At 38.4% G+C, this 24268-nt stretch overlaps 1 protein-coding gene across 9 annotated transcripts in view; it reads left to right on the top strand.

Moving 5' to 3' along the window:
* ARID4A (AT-rich interaction domain 4A) overlaps positions 1-24268 on the top strand; it is a 48061-nt gene that overhangs the window by 20611 nt on the left and 3182 nt on the right. For 4 of the 9 annotated variants that reach the window (XR_016467159.1, XR_016467160.1, XR_016467157.1 and 1 more), the window contains exons 11-25: positions 491-657; positions 7860-7932; positions 10050-10144; positions 10294-10391; positions 11850-12078; positions 13083-13333; positions 15035-15232; positions 16202-16286; positions 16458-16653; positions 16863-16925; positions 17715-18839; positions 19036-19140; positions 19842-20057; positions 21170-21316; positions 22116-23471. Coding sequence is in view for 1 of the 9 variants with exons in the window: in XM_031605367.2 (XP_031461227.1) it covers positions 491-657; positions 7860-7932; positions 10050-10144; positions 10294-10391; positions 11850-12078; positions 13083-13333; positions 15035-15232; positions 16202-16286; positions 16458-16653; positions 16863-16925; positions 17715-18839; positions 19036-19140; positions 19842-20057; positions 21170-21316; positions 22116-22219 (3152 nt within the window). In the remaining 8 variants the exon portion in view is untranslated. Of the gene's footprint in view, positions 1-490; positions 658-7859; positions 7933-10049; positions 10145-10293; positions 10392-11849; positions 12079-13082; positions 13334-15034; positions 15233-16201; positions 16287-16457; positions 16654-16862; positions 16926-17714; positions 18840-19035; positions 19141-19841; positions 20058-21169; positions 21317-22115; positions 24213-24268 lie in introns of those variants that run through there. The other 5 variants (XR_016467161.1, XR_016467163.1, XM_031605367.2 and 2 more) reach the window with 5 other exon arrangements.

Below are 24268 nucleotides of genomic sequence, written 5' to 3'. Positions count from 1 at the left end.
CTGTGTAAATAAATAGATGTAAGTCTTAGTAATGTTCATGAGGACATGTCTATGAATGAAGTACCATTGAGTCATAGAGTGGCCTAGGTTGAGAAGGACTACAATGCTCATCCAGTTCCAACCCCCTGCTATGTGCAGGTCGCCAACCAGCAGCCCAGGCTGCCCAGAGCCACATCCAGCCTGGCCTTGAATGCCTGCAGGGATGGGGCATCCACAGCCTCCTTGGGCAACCTGTTCCAGTGCATCACCACCCTCTGGGTGAAAAATACAGATGGATGTGCTCAAATCTAAGCTCTTTGAAGTTCTGATACTTGATTTTTAAAATCTGTCTTTAAATATGTACTGTGCTGAGTGTTTAAAGCTACTCCATCACTTACTATCATTTTTGGTTTGCTTTGTTAATTTACAAGAGTATGAAAAGGAAATTGAAAAATGCTTTCTGATTCTAAATGCTTGGGATGAGGTAAAAAGAGGGCCTTTTCTTCTGTAGGGCTTCAGGAAGCAAGCACGTTTCTCAGCACAAAGGTGGTTCCTCGGAACTGGAAGATGGACATAAGTGAAATTATGGAATCCTCCAGCAGTGATGAAGAAGATGGAGCTGCTGCAGAAACCGATGAAGAGGAAATAAAAAGAGAAGAGAAAAATGAAGAAGTACAGGTAAGTCTGGGCAATTTCAGTTACTCTTCACAGATAATAGAATAACATGCATGTCTAAAGGTGTTCCGCTTCATAAAGTTCTGCTCTGTCTTAACTTCAGTGTGCTTTCAGAGCTGTGCATCCTCCCTTTGCTCCTAGTCAAAAATAAAGAATTCAAGGCAGAAAAGAGTGATAGAAAGAATCTGGGTGAAAGAGAAATGAGCAAATGGATGCTGAGGCAAATAGTAGTGATCCAACACTGTATAAAGATAGCTTTGTATTTTTCTTCTGAACTTCCTATGTAGTTCATATAAGAAAGTAGCTTGTTTCTGAAAATCATAGTTCATGACCAGACAAATTAAACTAAAGCAAAATTGCAAGGCTGACAAAGTAGGAGCTAATGCACAGTGCCTGTTAGAGCTATTTGCTATCTAAGACACCAAAAGCAGTGCAGTACTTACCTTTGTATGTGAGTCACAACATGAGCTTTTTTCTGATCTCTAATAGTACAGATTAGGGATGGTACCAAGTGGAGGGACTCTGATACCGAATTGAGATCTATGGCAAAATTTCAGCATTATTTTGAGTGATTTCCCACTTGCCATCAAAAACGTGTTTCTCATTGTTCCTTTTATACCTGCTACCCGTGTCTAACGTTGATGCTAAATCAGTAATAAAGTCAGAGGAGGGGATTGGTGGTGGGATTTGTTTGGTTTTCCTTTGTTTCTCGCCGTTTTCACAATAAGCTTGGCGACGTTTGGTTCTTTATACAGAAAAATAAAGTGAAGTCCATCTCCCGAGGAAGGTCAAATATCGTTTCCCTTTCACTTCCCCTGCAGCGTGTGGTTTTGTCACACCGAAAACAGAATGGCTGTTCATACTTGGAGGCTGCCTACGGTGTTGCCACAGCAACATTCTGTTGGCGTGGAGTGAGCATGCTCCAAAAGAGAGGAAGATTTAGCAGAGGCTTGGCAGCCTGCCAGGGGAGGCTTGCCAGATGCTTTGAAATGGGCTGTCTCTTTCTTTGCCTTTCATGTAATGTCTGATTTTTTTTTATTATTATTATTATTATTTTATTTTATTTTATTTTTTCCCTTTTTTTTTTTTTTAATGTGGAAGAGAATGTAAGTAATGCTGTATAACTGCGGATGCCTTGCGGTGAGAGAGAGAGAGAGAGAGAGAAAGAAAACAAATATTTGGAAGTCAGGCTGAAATATGTCCAGGCATTGGGCACGTTAGGCAGAAAGGAAATAAAACCATTTAACATTTGAAAGAATGCAGCTCATAGGTAAGGATTCTGTGTTTTAATCTGTAATGTTAGCGTGCTTGTTGAGAATGTGGATTTGGAGGTAGATTTGTAGATTTCTGATCTGTGAACTGTCTGGTGGAGCATGCAAGCAGGCTGGAGCTTTGCACATAGAAAAGGACAATAAGAAGCTATTTTTAGGTGTTAATTTTATGGCTTAATTGCTGTTCCGGAAAACGGAGTGGATGTCTATATGAAAATAATGGTCTGATTAGATAAACGTAAGGCCAAATGTGTGTGGAATATAAAATCCTTTGGGGTTTTTCCTCTGTTTGCAGTGAAAAGGACTGAATAGGCCACGTTTTGCAGGGTGTGAACTGTTGCAGTCTGTATTAGTCTGTTTGCATTAATGTTGCCTAAATTTGCTGAATATCAACACTAAAAATTAAGAATTGATCTACTGGTTTTCTTGTATCCTTTTTTAATGGCATTTTTTGGTGGCTTTTGCAGAAAAGTGCTGTGTGTTTTAAACAAAGAAGGGGGAGGGAGAGCTTGGTGGTTTAAAAAAAAAAAAAAGGAGGAAAAAAAAAAGCATTCCTATAAAAGAAATAGGGCTGTTTTTAAGGAATAATCCAAATGTAAAGGAGTGAAACAAAAGATTACAAACAAGCAGATGTGTTGGTATGAAAAGCTGTGGAATCCATTAATTCCAGGTGACAAGTAGGGGTATAAAAATAAGGTGAGCATCTTCATGCTGAAGCTGTGTGGCAGAGAAAAGGTAGTAACCTCTTTTGATTCTCAGAGCAGAATTGTCATTTTAGCCCATTAAATCCAATTCCTGATTCAACTGTTAGAATATATGATTTGTTTCAAATGTGGGCCAAGCTAGCTGCTGCAGTAAGAGAGCATTTAAAGAATTTGTCATCATTTCTTTTTTTTTTTTTCCTCTTAAAGGGCAGTAATACCAGTTACTGAGAGAACTGCTGAGTGAATGATGCTGCCTTGCCATTATTTCACTGCAAATGTTGTATTGCTCAGATTCTGCATTTATATTTTGTAGAGTTTCTCATTTAATAATCAAGGGCAAAATAGCTTCTGCCCATTCTCTGCCAGAATACCTTCATTGGACCTTTTTGTTTTGGGACTGCATGTTGTTACATTGCTGGAAATGGGACAGAGGTTTACAAAATGATCGTTTTTCCTCCACGCCCCTCAGCCTCATCTTCTGAAATGCTTTGCTGTCACAGCTTGGCCTGCTGCTGACCTGCTGTGATAGGCCTTCCTTAAATCAATCAAATGGCCTCAGACCTACTTAATATGTAATGAAATTATCAAGTCAGTCAGAAGAGTCTAATTCTGAGGGTGGAAGGGATCCTATTTTTCTAAAGTAGGATCTTTTATAATGGTAATGGAGCAGAGACCTGCTACAGCTAGTGATGATAGACCCTACTATTTATCCAGCAGCTGGATTAAAATCTGTAACTTTGTTTTGACACAGGCTGTCTTTCTAATTACGCCACCTTTCATCAAATATTTATAGTGCAATTAGAATTACTGTTTTCAGGATTTTCATGGTTGTTCTGTGATGTCTTTCATACTCTGACGAATGGGAGCAGTACAGTGGTGGTGAGATGCTAATCCTCATTGCTGGTAACTGACTTGTGTGGTCCTGAGTTGATTCTAAAGGAAGAAAAAGTGGAAATTGCTTGTCATTGACTTTATCAAGGATTGTATTGGATTAGGATGCTTGGCATGTTCACCTGGTTGGATTTTTGGCAGTGCTTGCAATGGGTAATGCAACTTGGGATTACTTCTGATTCACACCATGAGGTTTGAATAACAGAACAGATGTTGCTTGTGTCACAAAAGATGAGAAAAATTAGGAGGTACTGTAGAAAAGAACTTCTTTATAAAATGAAATTAAAAAACCAAAACAAAACACTCTTAGTTTGACTCCAGGTAAGAATCTAGATATTTCTCTTGGTTTTTATCTAATTTTCAGCCTCGCCTAATGAGATGGTTGTGATTTAAGGGTGTGTTTGGCAGTCAAAGGATACACTGCAGATAGAAGGAAAGAGAATAGAATCTGAAATCCAATATCTCCATAGAGATGGAAGCTTTTCTTGTGCTAGCTGATTTTTGTTAAAAATCTTATGATGTATACTGGTGTATTTGTTTGTAATTCAGTTGTTCTGCAAGGGGAGAAATCATCCCTGTTTGCTGCTTCTCAGGATGAAATAACCAAATACCTGCTGTTTTACAGGGGACCTTTTAAACAATATTTGTTCCTTTCAGTCTCCCTGTAGACCTTTCTGGCTCCAAAGGAATCAAGATTTCAACATGCTTCTTTTGAAATGTATTTTCAGTACATTTTCTTAATGGGTAACGTTAAGACCCCAATAAGAGTGAGGAATTTGCTTTTAGTTAGAATTTTGCAAGTTGTAAGGATTTCTGCCTACCTGTAGAGTTGGCTTTAGTATCATCTTCGGAAGACCCCAACCTGACCCTTTATTCTTCCACTTTTAATTTCCTCCCCCTGAATCAAACATGCAAAACATGGCCAGAAAAAAAAAAAACAAAAACAAATAGTTAAAATGAAAATACTTCTGTACTGCTTCAGAGTAGTTCCTGATTCTCATGTGGTCTTTTCTCTTAGAATCATAGAATGGCCTGGGCTGAAAAGGAGCACAATGCTCATCCAGTTCCAACCCCCTGCTATGTGCAGGTCGCCAACCAGCAGACCAGGCTGCCCAGAGCCACATCCAGCCTGGCCTTGAATGCCTGCAGGGATGGGGCATCCACAGCCTCCTTGGGCAACCTGTTCCAGTGACTTTGAGAGAGCAAACAAAATGTTACCTGAATCGTCCATTTCTGCCCCAGCCTGTGTATAGGGATGGTTGGATTCATGCTTCTTCCTGGTAGAGATGAACTTTTTAAGGCTTCTCATCTTCATGTATTGCAGAGTTGCTAACCTGTTGCAGTAGGTTTAATTCTTTTCATTCCCTTAATTCAAACTCAGCATCAAGAAACAAACATTAAAATGATGAAAACAGATTTACGTTAATCCTGACGACTTGTTCTGAGTGTGCACACTTCTGAACTCTGTGTCCTGTACACATTGTTCTTCTTCTTAGCTTGCATTTCTTTCACATAAGAGTTAACTGTGTTGTTAGTCCATTAATGACATAAAGATCTGCCCCTGGTACCTTGGCTTGGTGTTGACTGAGTGTATGATGTGCATGCCTGTAAGCATTCTTCCTCTGTGCTCCCACTCAGCTGTTCAGGTTAACATCTGCAGAAGCTTTGACATTGTTCTGTGGAGTAAATGATGAGCCAGGGTAACTGAGCTGTGTTCTTTGTGAAAATCACACTAAGGATAGAGGGGAAAACTCATGGTCCATAAAGGGGCTGGAAGGCAAATGAAGAAACAAAACCAATCAGGAGATTTCTGCCAGTTCGCAAGGTTTGTGTTCTGCTTATTTTTGAGAGTAACGACCACCAAGTAATTTGTACAAAATACATGAGAGTACTGTTAGTATTATTTGAAAGGTAATGTGAAATGGAACTGGGAGGTGCATGATACAGAAATCCTGTGTTCCTTGCTGCTTTCAGTTTTTAGTGTTTATCATATTCTCTGAATGATGTGACCTGCTCATTAGGAAGGATGAACAAACTCTCAAACACCCCCAAATTTGGCTTTTCAGTGGTAAGGCAAAATGGGCATTCTGGAGCTTTATTTATTTATTTTGAAAATGAAATTTTGTGGCCTGAAACAAAACACATTTTGTCCATTGCATCTACTTCTGGGTATTGGATGGACAAGGAAAAAGGTCTTGATTTTGAACTCCTGGCACTTACAAATCTCATATTGTTTTCTCATTTGAAGCAGTAGCTTTGGTACTGTCTCTTTTTTTGCATTGTCCCTATAAGGAAAATAAAATGGAGAGACAGAACTGTCCTTAAGAAAGCTAATTTTGAAGAACTCTCTCTATAAACTTATTTATTCCCAATCTAGAAAATGGGCATGAGTGTCTGGATATAGAGGTGAGTTTTCAGAGGATATCAGTGTTGCCTCGTTGCTGGCTGGAGGGATATTCTAGGAACTGCAGCTCTCCATTCACTCACTGATGGTGATGGCAGGTTGTGGCATCAGCATTTCACATGTCATTTTGAGGTCACTTCTCAGAAGGAGTTGGTGCCTTCCCTGGTGTGGGCGCCAGGCATGACACAGACTGTCCCTGTTGAGGGGTGCCAGCCTGGCTCACACTCAGTCTGCAGGGAGAAGTGGGTATGGAAGTCAAGATCTCAAATAGGTGGATGAGTATTGCAGTCACGTTTCCTGTCCCCATTCTGTAAGCATGTAAAAGCTTTCATCTTTCCTTTTTGCTTTTCTTCAGGTGAAAATGCTGCACGTCAGTGAAACGGTTAACGTTCTGTCTGCAAGAGTGCTATTTCTAACCTACATTCTGCTGTTCTGACCTACAGTTCTGGTTTGGCATTCTGCCTCTGTAAAAGAAATGGTTGGAGTGCATCTCTTCAGAAATATTCCTGAACGCTTAGTGTTGTTCAGATGGATTTGGTTGGTACAGTGAGAGTCGTAATGCCTCCAATCAGCAAACATTACAGTAGGTGTTAGAAATTTCTCGATCGTGAGGTTCGTGATGTAGCTTGTCAAGAAAGGGAAAAGAAACTGGTTTCTATAGCAATAATTCATTTGCTAACCTGAAAGGATGTAATTCTATAGATGACTGTTCCTCTTCATCTAATCCCTGTAATATGCAACATGAGGAAATGTTGTGATTTCTCATTTAATTTCCTCCAATTATTTCCAAAGAAAAAATGGGAAAATAGGAGACAGATACCATCTCTGTCTGATTGTAGGTGATCCCTGTTGGGTTTTGAAGCATAGAATTCACTGATGCAGACAGGGCTGAAATTCATACTGATGCTTGGCAGATTGCTTTCTGGTTAACAAGGCAGTAGCATGCACATTTACATTTCACTGTCTCTCTTCCTGCCTTGGAGCTTCGAGTTTGTAGAACACAGGGGAGGCTGAAGTTGAAATTACTCTTCTGCTTTCCTTCTGGAACTGTGTGTGACTTTTCTGTTATTTGTAATAACGTAATGTGAGGTTTTTGACATGTACTCTACGTCTTTCTCTCAAGACACTTGCAGTCTTCCTTGTACAAACTGCCTTACCAGCAGTCCTGTGATTGCCATGCTGGCAGGAAGAATGTGGCATGCATAAAGCATTGCAGGGAGAAGATTTTGTTGAGCTCTGCTAGAATCTCAGAATTCTGTGAAGTTTATATAGATACATAGAAATGGATTTTTTTCTCTTGCCTTTTCCTCCAGCCCTCCCCCAAATTTAATTTATTTTCATGGTTAAGAGAAGAAAAGCGTTGTTATACAATTTGGACTACTTACCATAATGTTTTGTAAGTGTCTTTTTAGGAATTTAAGTTTTAAAGATAAGATGAAGGAACTTAAAATAGGAAAGTATGGAAAATATGTGTTTAGGGAATTGTAGAAGTGTCTGTAAAAGCTTTTCCAAACGTGAGCTGAAGGCAAGCATCAGAGCATCAAAAATAGGAAGAGTTGAGAAAGTGTTGTTCACCAGCCTTAGCTCTGGTTTGGGGGAGGAAGGTTTGTAAACAAACAAACAATACTGTGTTCCTGTGAATTGCTTGGGTCCTGTAAATAACAGACTTCTTCTGTATTAGAATGAGACAGGTAAATAATTAATACTTTCATTTTGAGGATCACACTTAATGCTCTTTTTCATTTTCTTTTTCTCCTCTTGAGGTACCCACTGTAACCCACCAAGGAAAGTTTGTCTTCTGCATGTTTCACCATCTTAAGGATGTGGGGCCAAGCAGAAAGTGGTTGGGGTTTAGTTTTTGCCGTTATGCTTCTGTGCAAATAAAATGTTACTTTGCATACTTTGTTTTCACTGTGACCACATTTGTTTTCACAGCCCGAGGAAGAGCTTGATCCTGAAGAGAGGGACAACTTCCTCCAACAGCTCTATAAGTTTATGGAAGACAGAGGTAATGCCAAATGAATTTTCTTTCATCTTCAGTCCACTTTTCTACTGGCTTTTAAATATGTAGTGGATGTTGTTATGAGCATGTTCTCACATCAGTGAACAAGGATAACAGCCTAGACAGGGGAAAACACTTCTACCCATTTTCACGTGGCAGATCTGCTTCAAGTTCTTTGAAGCACAGTGCACAAAGAAAACTTAAATCCTCCTTGAGATGTTATTGTTTTGCTTTTGTAAAATCTTTTTTTGTGTGTTAACAGTCACTGTTAAATAAGCTCTTGGCTGTTTTCTTGTATCAGCCACAGCTGGGAGCTCTGCTACTGTTAGACTCAGGCTGGAACCTGAGGAGGCTGTACATGGATGATGAAATTCAGCCAACAGATCATAAGAGAAGTGCCATCTTCAGCCCCTTGCCTTAATCATGCGCAGTCGTAGCAGTGATACTCACCTGAAGAAAGAACATTCTACTTTGTCCAGTAGCTAGAACAAGAAAATGGCATACTTAAGATGATTTTACATACAGAATTAAGTGAGGCTGTAATGAAATGGAACAGTTAATGTCCTGGGGTAAGACATCCATTAGAAAGGCTTGTGCAATGTTTAGGTAGTCAGCAGGTACATCCTGCTCTCTTCAGAGAGCTGTTGTGTAAGCCATTCACATTTGCAGTTGTGATGAGACTGATGCTATATGTGGTGTCAGAATATTTCTCCCTTATTTCCTTTTAATGGAAAAAAAAAGTGGATTTTATAGTGGAAATACATTAAGAAAAAACAGCTTACCTTTTGTTAAAGATGCTCTGCATTGCTACGTCTGTGACTGTGAAAGTCTGTTCAGTATTGCCAGTGCTTATCACAGGCTTAGAAACAGATCATGTATTGTGGCAGAGTGCCAGTATCATTTTGAGTCTGTGTAGAACCAGTGCTTCTACAGATAACCTGCCTTGGAGAAGTAAGAGGTTCTTAGGGAAAAATAAAAATTAATAATTAAAAAAAAAAAATGTTGCTGGAGTAATCCAAATTTTTTCCCAGTTGCCTGGGTCCTCCCCCTTCTGTTTTCTTCCTTCCCCACTCCATTAAGCACTCTTAGAAACCTTCTACAAACCAAGAGGAGGGATGACATCACTGACTTGCAGAGGAGAAACAGGAAGGTGTTTGTGCACTTAATTTGAAGACCCGGTGTGGAAATTGTTCCTTAATGCAGTGTGTTGATTGAGCAATATTCAGGACTTTTCAGGACTGCATCTTTCTCCCTGCCTTTTCCCCCCCCCCCTTTTTTTTTTTTTTAACCTGTGTCCTTTTAGCAGTATTTCTATTCTTGCCAGATTTGTCCTATATTCTCTTCTCAGACTATGAATGTTTTCATTCATATAATCATAACATTATTCCCAAAGTCCTACAGAGTTATTTTCAGGATTCTAAATACTATTGCATGAAGATGAATGGAGATGACAAAGCAGTGGGAAATGGGCTGATACTCCTTCATGCTGGGAAGGATGCTGTACATATGCAGCCACTTTCCCGAAGTCAATTTCGGTTTCTCCTTTTGTAATTAATTATTGTTCTTTAGATCATTGCCACTCATCTGATTCAGATTCATTCTTTTTCCCAGAGTGGTCCCAAATATTCACATCCTATTAGGAATTTGTGTTGTTTCACGTTCTGATTGTTTGTCTGTGTTGCATTACAAAAAGAAATGTTTCTGCCCCCTTTCCATTCCTTTCAGACCACAGTGCTTGGAGTTGATCTTTTCACATATTGCAATATTCCAGCATTCATCAGGCACTCTGTACAGCTTGCTGCAATTCTGCTGCCCCCCACCTCCAAAGGGAAACAGTGGGATGCAGCCAACTGGATAGGGATTATTGCACAAATCATAGTTATCAGGCAGCTGCTGCCAGCACGCTAATAAACCACCCAGAAATTTGTGATGTGTTCAAAAGAGGGTGAAGCCTTGATTGTTGGTGGGAAACTACTGACTTGTGACACATCTGGGAGCTATGAAATAGAAATGTTAAAATGTAGAAGACTGTCAGTAATGAATTGTGTGCTGAATGAATGGAGGAAGCAGTTTGCTGTTGTATTGTGTGTGATCATTTGTATTTCTATTTCTGTTTTATTTAGGTACTCCTATCAATAAACCACCTGTTCTGGGCTACAAGGACCTTAATCTCTTCAAACTGTTTAGACTGGTATATCAGCAGGGTGGGTGTGACAATGTAAGTGTGGGGTGTTCCCGAAACTAAATGTCTCATCGTTCGTAAAGGTTGTGACTTGTGTCTGTGTTAAGTGTCAGTCCTTAATGTTCTTGATTAATAAAACATGGAAACTTACATTTCTCTTTTTTTTTTATTTTCTCCCCCCAAAGATTGAGAGCGGTGCTGTTTGGAAGCAAATTTATATGGACCTTGGCATTCCTATTTTGAACTCGGCTGCTTCTTACAATGTAAAAACTGCTTACAGAAAGTAAGTTCTATTGTGAAACGATGAAAACATTGCTTTTTGGTGGTTGTTGTTGCTGCTAATAGCATGTACAGCATTCAAGCAATTTTTGATAGTTTAATGGAACAGTAGTTGACATTCTTCAGTTAATTAGTAATTTTGAGCATTTTCCATTGCCAAGGATTGAATTGATGGAGGAAAGAAGGAGTGCTCAGGGCTGCATTAGAATTCTGCTCATTTTTTTAATCAAGAAACATTCATTTCAGCATACATGATGCCATTTCAGCATACAACAACAAAAGTTATTAAAAAATACTTTGGCAAATTCAGGTTTGCAATTTATGATTATTAATCTCAGTTGCATGCTGTTCAAGTCTTAGATGCTGCCTACAGAGAGCAGATTTTCTTATATCAGTTTTTTTTTAACTTCCTCACAAATGTTGATAGAGAAGGATATCATACTGCATGTTTAAATGTCATCTTTGTTTGGATTCTGTAAATTAATAGCTTTAGAATTACACAATTAATATATATTACTATGGTGGATATGACAGTGTTGTGTAGTAGAACTACTACTGTAATAGAAATGTGTGAAACTTTATTCTAACACCTGCTTTTGAGTCACGTTCTTACTTATGAAATGGAAACCTTTTAGAATTCACAATTTTTCAGGCTCTTTTTCTAAATAAAGATTATTTTTATTATTTATTCTCCTGAAAGTTTGAACAAGAAACAATTGGGCTTTTTGAGTAAAAGGGAAGAATGAGGTTCTCTTGACTCGAACCTAAGGAAATTTGGCTGATTGAATAGGGATGAATGACTAATGACTCAACTCATGTTAATGTTGATGAAGATGAAAATGTTCAGACTGTCTTCAGTGGCATTTGAAGTGGGCACATATTTAAGGTCTGTATTTTACAGAGAAGAGTATGTATCATTAAAAAAAGTAAATATGTGCTAGGTTGCTGTTGATGTGAAAATAATTGTTGTACAGACACATGATAGTGTGCTGTGGTTTGCATATTTATTCTTTGAGGGATCTGCTACTTCACATTTCCCTCACCTGTGTAGGATTAGAGTGTGTACACAGGCAGTTAACGGAGAACAAGCTGATGCATGATGATTTGTTACCTTGTGGTAACTTGTTTATTTGCCTGTATTCTAATACTGGGCTGATCTTTGCTGTCACTCCATGTTTGCAAAACTGTAAATGTTCTTAGGCTTCACTGTCATGAGCTCTTAGTTGAAGAGAGATGAAATTAGATTTGTGGGAAGCCAAGCACCTGTTTGTACCTGCTGAGTTGTCTTTTTCACTGCTTGACTTCTTGTTCAGAGTTGTTTTATTTCAAAAACTGCTCTTCTGGTTTTTTTTTTCTTGAAGTTATTGTTCTTCCCTGTGAGCAGGAAAATAGGGTTTTTTGCACTTAGATAAACAAAAAGAAAAGCTGAAATGTAAATGAAACTCTTACTTGTTTCATACAGGTATCTTTATGGTTTTGAAGAGTACTGCCGTTCTGCAAACATTCAGTTTAGGACCATTCATCACAATGAACCAAAAGTGGTAGAAGACGTTCAGAAACACGAGGAACCAATGGAGGAGAGTGTGAAAGAAGAGCAAAAAATGCCTCCAACAGAAGTAAAAAAAGAAGCAGAAGAAAATTATTCCAGCAGCGAGAGCGAAAAAGAAGAAATAGAACTAAGATCCCCAAGGGTAAGTAGTTCAAACTGATTTCTATTTAGTACTTAAACCCTTTGTATATTGAACAGTTTACATAATGAGTTTTCCCTTGTGCAGCAACTGCACAATTGAATTAGCACGCTTATAGGACAGTATTCAGTGAACAAGAGTTGGTGTTCAGCTGTTAATTATGTTTTGATTATTTCTTCACTTTGTAAACCTTTCATAGGATTTGCTAAGGCTGTGTTGGTTGTCAGTTGTGTTTCTATTCAAGGATGGTTTGAGAGCTATTGAGAGCTGTATGTCATCAGAACAGTGCGAATCAGCAGGATAGTCTTGATTTTGGGTGAGAATTTCCACTTGCACGTGGAACCTGAGGCTTTGTGTCAAGAAGCAGGCATATCAAGGGACTGCTGAAGCCTTAAGAATCAAAGGAAGACCCATTTCTTACCACAGAAAGAGTTGATTCTTGGCACAATATCTCTTCACAATATACTTAAATGTTCAAGTCACTGTGCAATGTCCCTGTCAAAGATACTTTAGTAGTAAAATGATAAACCTGTACTAGAGCCCCAAGAATCAGTCTGAGAAAGTCCTGAGCAGCAGTTGTCCCACTGCTGAAAATACCTTTTAAACATTCAGTATTTCTAAAGCTGACAGATTTCTGTGAAATCAACAGGTAGCTGTTGGGACTGGAGACACTAAAAGGAAGGTGCCTTGTCTCAGTCCAATACGAGCACTTAAACAGCATTGCTGTTGTTGTCAGGGACAACAGACCTTACAGGCATCCTGAAATTCTCCCAGCCTCATCTTCTTTATTCCCAATCAAGCAAAATTATTTTATTTTGCTTTTTTTTTTTTTTTGTTTTGTTTCCCCTTGATAACAAAACTGCTTAAGTTAATATCTTAAGATTTTAGAATACTTTGCTTTTTGGTGTTATCTCCAGCCTTTCTTCCATACAGGAGTAGTGTATTTGGAGTGCCTGTACAGAGAACAAGTGACAGTAGATTTTAACCAGGTTTTCTTTCTTTTCTAGGGACGAAGACGGCTTGCCCGTGACACAACCCCTGCTAAAAAAGATAGTGAAGATGATAAAACACAAGACAAATTAAAAGACAACAACAAGGAAAACAAAGATATAGAGGAAACCCTTGAGAATGCAGAAAAGAAAGAAAATGAAACTCTGCTAGGAAGAAAAAGTACGCCAAAGCAAAAAGAGAAGAAGATTAAAAAACAGGAGGACTCTGATAAAGAGTCAGATGAAGATGAGGAGAGGCAGAGGGAGAGGTAAGCATTAATTTGTGTCACATTCTTAGCAGTGTATCTGTGTCAGAGCACTTCCTAAGCAAGTGCATCCACAGAGTTTGGAGGTCTGACTAGTTTCTAAAGTGTGAAAATCAGAAACCTCATTTGCTCTCCTGGAAAGGAAAAGGAAACTGCTATTTTGGGCTTGTAGAGTTGATTATATTTTAAGGAATTACCTTTTTCTGGTAGATGGCAGGCAATATTTTTCACTTCCATTTTCTTGAAGGTCCTGCCAAGGTCTTGTTTAATCATGCTCCTATGTAGACAACAAGTAAGACAGGCTGTTGTATGGATGGTGAGCAACTGGGCAGTTAAAACATAAACCATAAGCAGTTAAAACATAAAACTTCTCTGTTTTTAGTGATGGCTGGTGAATGTACAGCTCACTTATTTTCATGGTTACTTAAACGTATCGTTGGTAGGCAGAAGTTCAGCTAAGAAAGCAAAGGAGAAGAAAAGAGGAGTTTGAATAAAACCTGAAGATAAGTTGAAAACTATTTGATGGAGAGATACAGAATGGCAAAGACTGAACAGCGGATGGATGAGGAAAGAGTAGAGAAAAGAAACAATTTTCCAAGGGAAAATATTGTCCAGAAACAAAGTTTGACAACTTGAAGTGGGTTTGGTCAGAAACAAGCTTTAACCAGGTGTCTCACATTATTGCCAGAGTGGTTAAGGGCATTATCTTAGTTGTTTAAGCTGGCCTGCCTGCCTTGTTTTTCTTGTCCATGTGGCTGAATTGTGTGGGACGCAGCTGATACTGAATAAATCCTGGTGGGGCTATTTCATGTTTTCCTTTAAGGAGGTTTGAGGATTGGGAGCAACACACAGTTATTTTAAAGAAAGCTTCACTATGCAGCCTAAAGAGAAATATTTCAACAGACTGTAGTATGTAAAAAGGGGGTGCAGTGTGGGTGTGTGGCAGGTTGCAGTTATGTCAAGTGACTAGGGCATCAAAGATAGTTTTAAGTAATGCAGGTGGTGCTCATCATCTTTATTTTTATTCTGTTTGCTACAACAGAATAGTTCATCTGTCCCTGAAGGCTGATGAATACATTTTATTAAAAGTAAACTTGTAGTTTTTCAGGATTTCCTTTACTGCTGACTATTCTTGTAGTTTAACATCACTCTAAGTTCACCCTAACAACAGATTATGATTGTTGGAACTATGTTTAGATATTGTGTTCCAAGGTTGGATATTGCTAATAATATGTAGGTGTAGACAGAAGAGCTGTGTAGACACTTCTGATCTTGGTTAAAATTGTGGTAATCAATATTTGTTCCATTGGAATGGTGTTAATATCTGCAGTGGGATCACTGCCCTTCAAACTTCCATATGCTGTTAATAAACTTCAGGCTATTAAGCAATGTGTAGAAGGAAGAGACTCTTTTTTTACAGTAGTGTGTCAAAAGCAATTATATTTTAAAAGCTGAAGTTAGTTTTTCCTGTCTTAGAAGCCAAACATTGAGTTGATTTATTCCTCTTTCTCAGTTATCTAAATTTTGTTTTTAAATCCTAAGCCTGCAGAGTTGTGTTCAGGCTGGCTTCAGAGGCAGGGCGTGATGCAGAAAATGAACATTTTTGTTACAAGTCTTTTTTCTTTGGTAGTAGCTTGGCTGTGCTAATTAAATGTTAAAACTTTGTCACTAATTAGTGGGTATTTAAAATACATTTTATTGCAGGGAGGAGATTGAGAACAAAGGAGAATCAGAAGGTGAAGAGGATGAGGAGGATACAGAACCTTGCCTGACTGGAACCAAAGTGAAAGTAAAATACGGACGTGGAAAGACTCAGAAAATTTATGAAGCCAGCATTAAAAGCACTGAGACTGATGATGGAGAGGTTTTATATTTAGTGCATTACTATGGTTGGAATGTAAGGTGAGGAGAAAGCATCATTTTTCATGTCTTGATTTCTAAAACGATTATTACTTCCAAAAGATTTTGTTTTTAAGAAAAAAAGAGAAGGATAATCAGTGGCTTGGCTGGAATTGAATTGTCAGCATGGTAACGTTACCTGATTGTTACATTTTTCAGTGGTAGTAATTTTGTTCATGGCATGTTGCTGTAGTATTAAAATCTCAGAATGCACTTGTATGTTTCCAAGTTTCCATCCTGCTAACGCTGAGTAATCCTCTCTCCTCACAGAAGTATCCATGTAATTTTTGTGCCAGCTGGTGTTTCCAGCATCAGACTTATGTTTAAAGGAAGCACTGGTAATAAGGAAGATGCCTTCAATTAGAAGATATACAGGCACTGAGATTTTGGCAACAGAATCTATTCTTGGATTCAGTGTTCCCTGTGATTATCAAGAATGGTTGTTACGTGTGGGGAGGTTAGGAGAGAGCCCAGCAGCAAGGAACTAGAGAAAAAAAAATGATCAAATACTTCTCTTGGCAGCCATGTTTTATATTCAGTCCAGCTGTAGAATTTACTAGGTTTTGTTGTTTGTTTGAAAATGGAGGTTACATAAGCAAAAATATAACAGAATTAATTGTTTATTATTATTATTTTTAATAAAGCCTTTCAAGTAAGTAACTTTAGATGCTCCAAGTCTGTGAATTTCTGAGTAAATTCAGCAAATTCCTTTTTATGGCAGTGTGAAGTTTGTTTGTGAGGTTGGTATCCTTCAGACAGTTTAATGGAAATTCAGAAACTATTACTAGATTTTTTTTTGAAACTTAATCTAATAATTTATTAGCAATTTAGTTTCTAATGCCAGATACTCCATACGTCTGTACATCTGTGCTCTACTTTGCTGCCTCTCCTTGGTAAATGTTTTCTGTAATTTTTTAAACATCGTATTGCAAACAGCCTTTTTGTGTCTGATATGTTGTGACTTGCTTTTAGGTATGATGAATGGGTGAAAGCTGATCGCATTATCTGGCCTGTGGACAAAGGAGGACCAAAGAGAAAACAGAAGAAAAAAACAAAAGTAATATAGATGATTTCAATAAGTTTCTTGTAGTACCATACTTATGACTATCAATGTTCCTTATTTAAAAAAAAAAAGATGATTCAGTCCATGCTCTGGCTTTCTAATAAATGCTCAGGGAAAAAGGAGAAAAAGTTTGCACCTTACTAAAATGTTAATTTTCTCCCTCAGAATAAAGAAGACAGTGAAAAGGATGAGAAGAAAGATGAGGAGAAACAGAAATCAAAGCGTGGGCGACCTCCTCTGAAATCCACTCTTCCATCAAACACATCTTTATCCAAAACACCTAATAGTGAAGGTAAATCAGGAGCCAGAAGTGCACGGAACAACTTGTCAGATTCCTCACCTTTGCCAAATGGAACAGAAGGTACATCTGATGCACTCTTGTTCTGGCATGGAAGTGCATGTAAACAGTGATGTAATGCAGTGCATTAACACGACAACTTCAGTGAACAGAGTGCTTTCAGAAGCTTTAAAATCCTACTTAACCAGTCAGTGTACAAGCAGTATGACAAAAACACGTTTCTGGTGCAGATTTGACTCTGTGAAAATTAATATTTTCAATTTTGATTTTAGCAACACCTCGCAGGCAGACAAGACGTAGCTCAGGAATGTTTGATTCTGATAGAGGATCAAACGGTGAGTGATCTCAGTCCTGTGTATGTTTTTGAGGGTTTTTTAGTACCTTTTTTTGAAAAGAAATTTGATTTTGAAAATTATTTTTTATTATTATTTTTTAATCTGCCTGTGAATTTTATTGAGGAAGTAGGTGAATTGAAACTGCTGGAGAACACAATTTGCTCACAGAAGAGCCATGGCATGGAAGTAACAGTGCAAGTCATCCCATATTTTTTAGCCAGAGCTTTTCAGTCTTAATCCTGAACAGACCTAGTGGAATAATAATAGTGTTTATAATGGAAATTAAGTCCTCAGCCTCAGTACTACATCATCCAGTAAAGAAGTTAATTATATACAAATGACAGTGATATTTCTGGTATTTCTAAGCCTCTGCAAATCAGAACTGAAGTGAAATCGCCGTCTCTTTTTAGTGTGGGTCCCTGAATAATCTTCTGGTAACATAATAATGCTTAAGTTTTACGTGGTGCATGATTCATACAATAATTTAGCAATGTCCACATGGGAATCTGTACAATTATTTTAGCTACTAGAAACTGTGATACAATTATACTGGATAATTTAGGAAATAGTACTGCCATCACTACTGTTGTTGAATAGGGGTTTGGGGTTGCAAAAAGAACTGTAGTAAGTGGATTTATTGTTGTTGTTTGGGATTGCTTATTGTAAATTGATTTTAATTGCAGAGATGTCTGGAAAAGAGTTTGTGTGTAGTTGAAAAAAGTAATAGTTCTGTAATAAATGACCTAGGGTGCTGTTCCCTTCTATTTCTTTATTTTAAAATTTTTGCAGACTCTGCTTCGTCTGACAGTGAGGCAGATGAGTCACCTGAGAAGAACATGAATGAGGAGTTTTCTCCAGAAACTTCAGAACTGGAAAAAAATGAAAAACAAAATGATGAGAAGCTAGACGAGGAAAGCCCAAAGATTCCTCATGCACTGAGAGAAAATGACAGGACTCAAGTGCAGCCATTAGAAATCCTGAAACTGGAAGTTGAAGAAAGTGAACAAATAGTGCAGGTTTTTGGGAATAAAACAGAGCAAATGGAGGAAGTCAAGAGGGAAGCTGAAAAATCACCTAAAGGAAAAGGGAGAAGGAGCAAGACAAAAGATCTCTGCTTAGAGAATGCAAAGGTTTCTCCAGGAAATCAAGAAGAGGTGGCTAATGAGTCTCTTACAGAAAGTGAAAGATTAGACATGTCTTCCTTGGACTGTAAAGAGTTTTCCAGCACTACTGAAACTGAAACAGAACCTTCCACAAAAGATAAGAAGCTTTTGAAAAGGAAGACTTCGGAGCAGGCTTCACCTGAGAAAAGAAGTCGACGAGAGAGTGAGATGGAAGTCCCAAATATTGTATCTGAAGAGAGGACCAATGAATGTACTGGGTCAGAGGAATGTAGAGGGTTGAATGCTGAAGAGTCACTCAGAACTGAAAATGAAGAAATGCCATCCCTCGTGGCAGAATCAGTGCAGCCCGGGCAAGAAGTGAGGAGCGAGAACTTTCAGTGTCCATCTGAAGAGAATGATAACGTTCCCTTGAAAGATGAGGATGACACAATGCCTCATATTGGTCCTGAAACTTTGCTCTGTCATGAAGTAGACTTGGATGACTTGGACGAAAAGGAGAAGAGCAGTAGTGAAGATACAATATCAGAAAAGCCAAATCCCAATACTTCAAATCCAGCTGCCTTACCCGCTGCTGTCCAGTCAAGCTTCTCAGTGGCTTCACCTCTGACACTTAGTCAAGATGAGTCCCGCAGCATCAAGAGTGAAAGTGACATGACAATTGAAGTGGACAGCGTGGCAGAAGAATCTCAAGAAGGGCTCTGTGAGAGTGAGTCTGCTAATGGATTTGAAGCCAGCACTACGTCCAGCAATTGTAGTATAGTGGTGCCAGAAAGAGACGTTGGAGAGAAGGGTGAGCATTTCCTGTGAGGTGTCAGGCTTCATTTGTAGTGATTTCTGGTCTTCTTTAAGTCTGGTATTACGTTGCTAAAGCTCAATAGTTTGCTTTGCCTTCTAGCTTTTAATGTCCTTCTTCCTTATAAAAAAAAGTGCTGGCTAATAGCAGAAATACTTGAGATGCTTTTTTTTTTTCTCTCTAACTCATGTAGGTCAAAAAAGGCCCAGTGATAGCAATAGTGGAACACTGGCAAAAAAACAAAAGCGTACTCCAAAGCGAACAAGTGCTGCAGCCAAAAATGAAAAGAATGGAACAGGTACATTCCTCAGGGAGATGAGGGGGAGGTTATGCTGTCATACAAACATGCATAGGGCCCACTGTTTCACTGTGACATGTTCTTTCTGTTAGATAGAACTTGTGTTCCCATAGCTCATTTTTGGTGATTAGATCCAAACTGAAGAGGCTGAATTGAATGAGTCAATGTATTTAGGCACTGCAAGAGCACTGTTAAAGTTTTAAAATATCAAGATAAAATAGTAATTATCTGACATAAAATATTCAAGCATACTTAACTGGTTATGTGGAATATTGTAATTATTGTGGGAATCCAAAATATTTGCGTATTCTGTAGCTTACAATTTTCTGTTTCTTGTTAAAGCTTCTGTGCTGTTAGTCATGTTTTAGAAGTGTTTCAGGCTTTTAAAGCAATTTAGTAAATATACAAAGCAGTCTAGAATATCCATACAATTGTGTGTTACCTGCTTGTATTAATACAGGTGGGTTTTTTTGTTTGTTTTGTTTTTAAATAAAACTGTTCTAGTGGCTGCTTTCAATTAGAATCCCAAAATATGTGACAAAGGCACCTTGTGAATCTGATGCAGTTTTTCCAGTGTGCATTTTTGGAATGTTCTGAGCAAGAAGCAGCTGGTCTGTCTTAATAATTTTTCTAACTACTACTCTGCAGCTTTAAAACCTTGATCATTTTCATGAAATTTAAATACATTTCTCTTACTGCAGGACAAAGCAGTGACAGTGAAGACCTCCCTGTTCTGGACAGTTCCAGTAAATGTACTCCTGTAAAACACTTAAACTCATCAAAACCACAGAAGATTTCTCGATCACCTGCAAGAGTGATTTCACCTCACATCAAAGATGGAGAAAAGGATAAACACAGAGAGAAACACCACCACCAGAATTCTTCACCTAGAGTATACAAATGGAGTTTTCAGCTCAGTAAGATTGTTTGTTTTTTTTTTTTAAAATATCAACCAAAATTGTGAAAGACAAACTTTCTTGAGGCATTGGACTTTCAGTATTTTAGAAAAGCTTCAGCAGAGCCTTTGGAATTAATCCTTAAGTTTCATAATTATGTTCACTACTATTTCATTTAAAATAATAATACATTGAAAATTACCCTTTTTTTTTTTTTTCCCCATTTAACTTAGACAGGGGAGGTTTAGGTTGGATATTAGGAGGAAGTTTTTCAGCCAGAGGGTGGTGAGGCACTGGAACAGGTTGCCCAAGGAGGCTGTGGATGCCCCATCCCTGCAGGCATTCAAGGCCAGGCTGGATGTGGCTCTGGGCAGCCTGGGCTGCTGGTTGGTGACCTGCACATAGCAGGGGGTTGGAACTGGATCAGCACTGTGGCCATTCTGTGATTCTGTGATACCTCCTCCCATGTTTCTTTGTTCACTTGATCCCAGATAACTTTTGGCCATCTTTCAGTAAATTTGGGATTATGAAGCCACTGTACACTGGAATCCCAACTCTCCTATGCTCCTCAAAAAAGTGAATGTGACCAAAAATTGAGGCTTTGGTGAAGTGGTCAAAGTATTAAATTGCAGTTCAGGAACTGAGACTGCTAAAATCAAGGCTGTGATTGAAGAGATGGTGATTAGAAGATAGGACACTAGGCAATTATTTGCTGTATCTTATCTTGGTTTTTCATTATAAATATAGCTTAAAACTAAAATTGGTAAGGAGAGTTTATTGAGTGTTAGATACCTCCCTCCTCTCCCTGAAGTGTTATTGTTTAAAGAAGGATTAAGAGTGCATCTAGCAGGAAAAGTGGAATATCTGCAGTGTAACCTTTCCTCATGGGCAGCATGATTCTTACTTGTGTTATCTGCCTGCTTTAAGGGCCTTGGATTGTGGGGAATTTGCAAGAAAATTCCTTCTAGAAAATTGTGAGTTTTGACATTCTAAATGAGGCGTGTGCCTTTTTGGTGTAGTTGAGAGAGGCATGTGTTATCTTTCATGCTCCATCTTGTATACTCCAAGAGTTGCGTTCATTTCTTTAAGATCACCTGGATGAAGCTGTTCTCCCTTTTCTTCCTCCTTTTAAGATGAACTGGACAACATGAGCAGCACTGAAAGGATCTCCTTCTTACAAGAAAAGCTGCAGGAAATCCGAAAGTACTACATGTCTCTGAAGTCAGAAGTAGCCACCATAGACAGGAGAAGAAAGCGGTTAAAAAAGAAAGACAGAGAAGGTAATGTTCAGATTTGCTTTATGGACTTAAATGATCTCCACAGGTCCCCTCCTGCCCCTATTATTCTGTGTGATTCTATGTATGCTTCCCATGAGGTTTTCAGCATTTTTCTTGAATATACAGAATCTGAAGCAATTATTTGACAGCATTCTGGGGGAGAAAAAGTGGTATCTGTTTATTCTTTTTGTATGTGTACATATTTAGAAAGAGTATCTTTGACTTTCCAGAATGTGAACCTAGCAAAAACGTTTACTGACTGTATTGTAATTGTCCATTGGAAATTTGGAATTTCTAGGGAAATTATGGTAAGAGTTTTGAGGAGGGAAAATTTAAGTTGGATGTCAGGGGGAAGTTCTTTACAGAGAGAGTGGTGAGGTGCTGGAACAGCTGCCCAGAGAGACTGTGGATGCCCCATCCATCCCTGGAAGTGTTCAAGGCCAGGTTGGATGGGGCCCTGGGCAGCCTGGGCTGGTATTAAATGTGGAGGTTGGTGGCCTTGCTGTGGATTGCAGGTTGATGATCCTTGAGGTCCTTTCCAACCCAAGGCATTCTGTGATTCTGTTTTGAGTCAGCATAGTAACCAATCTAATGGATTGTTGCAGTTGGTGTGTGATGCAGGGCTGGTAAGGTTACTCATCCAGTTCGTGTGAATATAACAACGGAAGGAGTTGCCAAAAATTCACATCTGTTTCTGCAATATGCCAAATCTGTGAGGTCTTTTTAATATGTATTCAGTGTATGCACCTTCATTCTCACGTGTGCTTTGATCATCTGATGCTGATATGTTCTCTGTCTTCAGTGTCTCATGCAGGAGCATCCATGTCATCTGCTTCATCAGACACTGGAATGAGTCCATCGTCGTCCTCCCCTCCACAAAACGTGCTTGCTGTAGAATGCAGGTGATACACATTGCTCTGCCTTGCCAGCAGCTTGCTGCCATGGACTTCAATCCTGACATTCAGCCACAGAAAGCACTCGACTGGTTTGACATTGCCAAGTATATCCTGTACACACTTCCACTGCTGGACTGTATCTGTTCTCCCCTCCTACCCTCTATTTTGTTGTTGTTGTTTTGTTCTGTTTTTAAGTTACCGTTCGGAGAAATTAAGCTCATTGAAGGTTTGTAGGCACAACGTGACATGCTTGTCATTGTGTTTGTTTCTGTTTTGTTTTTGTTAATGCAGAGCAAGGGCACTTATCAAATTTGAAAAGTTATGTCCAATGAAGCATTCAGGTGTTCTCGGGTAATCTTAAAAAAGCAAGTGCACCAGGTAGAGACATCAGAGTATTATCCAAATGAACTGAGTAACTGCTGCACTTTCACCGAGCCGTGGTAACTCTCGGTGAGTAGTTCCTCTTTGTGGAAGCACTTGCTATACAGAACTGCCAAAGTACGTGTTCAGCAATGTGCCCAGTTTTAAAGGTGTAAATGGGACAAAATAAATTGTGAAAGGAAGTGTAGTTGACTGAAAACTACAGTTGTAATAAGTCTTCCACTTTTTATAGGATTTTTGAGCACACGATTATGCAAATATTTTAATGTTTATTAATGTTTACAGTGGAATTGTGAATAGGTTTTCAGTGGACTATCTTATCCCTTGACAAAAATATTTTGTCTTTTTTTCTATGTAATTTCAGAGTTTTTATTTTGTTACAAAAAGACGAAAAATGAATATATAACAACAATGAAGTTATTTAACAAGATTTCTAAAGCTGAAATTTTTGTGTAAAATAAGGTATCTTGCAACTTGTTAAATATATTTATTCAGACATTGGATGTTGTATTTTTATGTATTTTTTAAAATATTAATAAAATTGGAAAAAAAGAAAAAAAAAAAAAAAAAAAAAGCAACCAACCAAACTAGGTTAGTTCACTCTTTCGATAAAACATATTTGTCAGTTCTGGCTCTCACAGGAGGATTTACCCGTGCCTGCATTGAAATGGGTCCGGCTCTGTGTCCTCCACAACGCAGATCTGTAAGCGGGCATCTGGATTCAACTCTGACTTTGGTTGGAAAACTTTGGCAGTCCTACTCACCTTGTTTGGAGGAACGGAATCTGTTGGGTTGCCCTTAAGATACTTTGTCGCGAGTTCTTATGTTTGCTATGCTGCCGAATGAATTTCTATCTCCCAAAGTTGAGATGCAACCATAAGGTAAAGCAACTTTGTATGCTTCGTCTGTGGATTGTCCCACAGACAGATACAGTTTGTAAATAACTCTTCCAAAACCATGTATTTAAAGCAGTTTGCATATACATTATGTATAAAAGCGATTTTTTATCAATTTTTTTATTCATGTTTGTACATTGGAAGGGGTTCTTGGCCCCTTTTTCTGTGTTTAATATGCTGTAGACTAATAACATAGATGCTCTAGACTGTATATCGGGATATTCTGGTTCACACAGCAGAAAGTCAGAACGAAACACTAGTGATGGAGTAGCATTACTAAAATCAATGTTTCTTGAAATCTCATTTTACAACATTTGTCAACTTGTGATTCCAATTCCTTCCATTTTTGCAGAAAATTAAAGAAAAAGTACTCTTGTAAATGCACTTTTTCTGTCTTTTCTTAAGCAAAGCAGAACTATTTCAATGTAAGATAAATATGGAGCTCAGTAGACAGCATTAATAAAGGCCATGTTTTAAGCATAGGCTTTACATTCTATTTTTATTGAAATGATTGTTCTTGTAAATGCCTGGGCTTACCTGAATAGGACGATCAATCCCCCTAAATGGTTGTGAAGACCTTTCTCCAGAGCTAACTTTTCCTGTTACTCTTACAGTAGCTGTGAATAAAAAGCAATATTGATTTCAAAGGAAATCACGTGGCTTAAGTTCCTTAGATTACCTTCCACGACTGCTATTAGCAGAAATAATTTTTCTGTTCAAATAAGATCAGTTCTTACTTCACACAGGTCTCTAACCTCTGCTTACAAACTGCTTGATGTCTC

The sequence above is a fragment of the Phasianus colchicus genome, chromosome 5, assembly GCF_987193195.1.
Source record: "Phasianus colchicus chromosome 5, bPhaCol1.hap1.1, whole genome shotgun sequence".
Classification (NCBI taxonomy): Eukaryota; Metazoa; Chordata; class Aves; order Galliformes; family Phasianidae; genus Phasianus; species Phasianus colchicus.
This window is presented reverse-complemented; position numbering and strand designations above follow the sequence as displayed.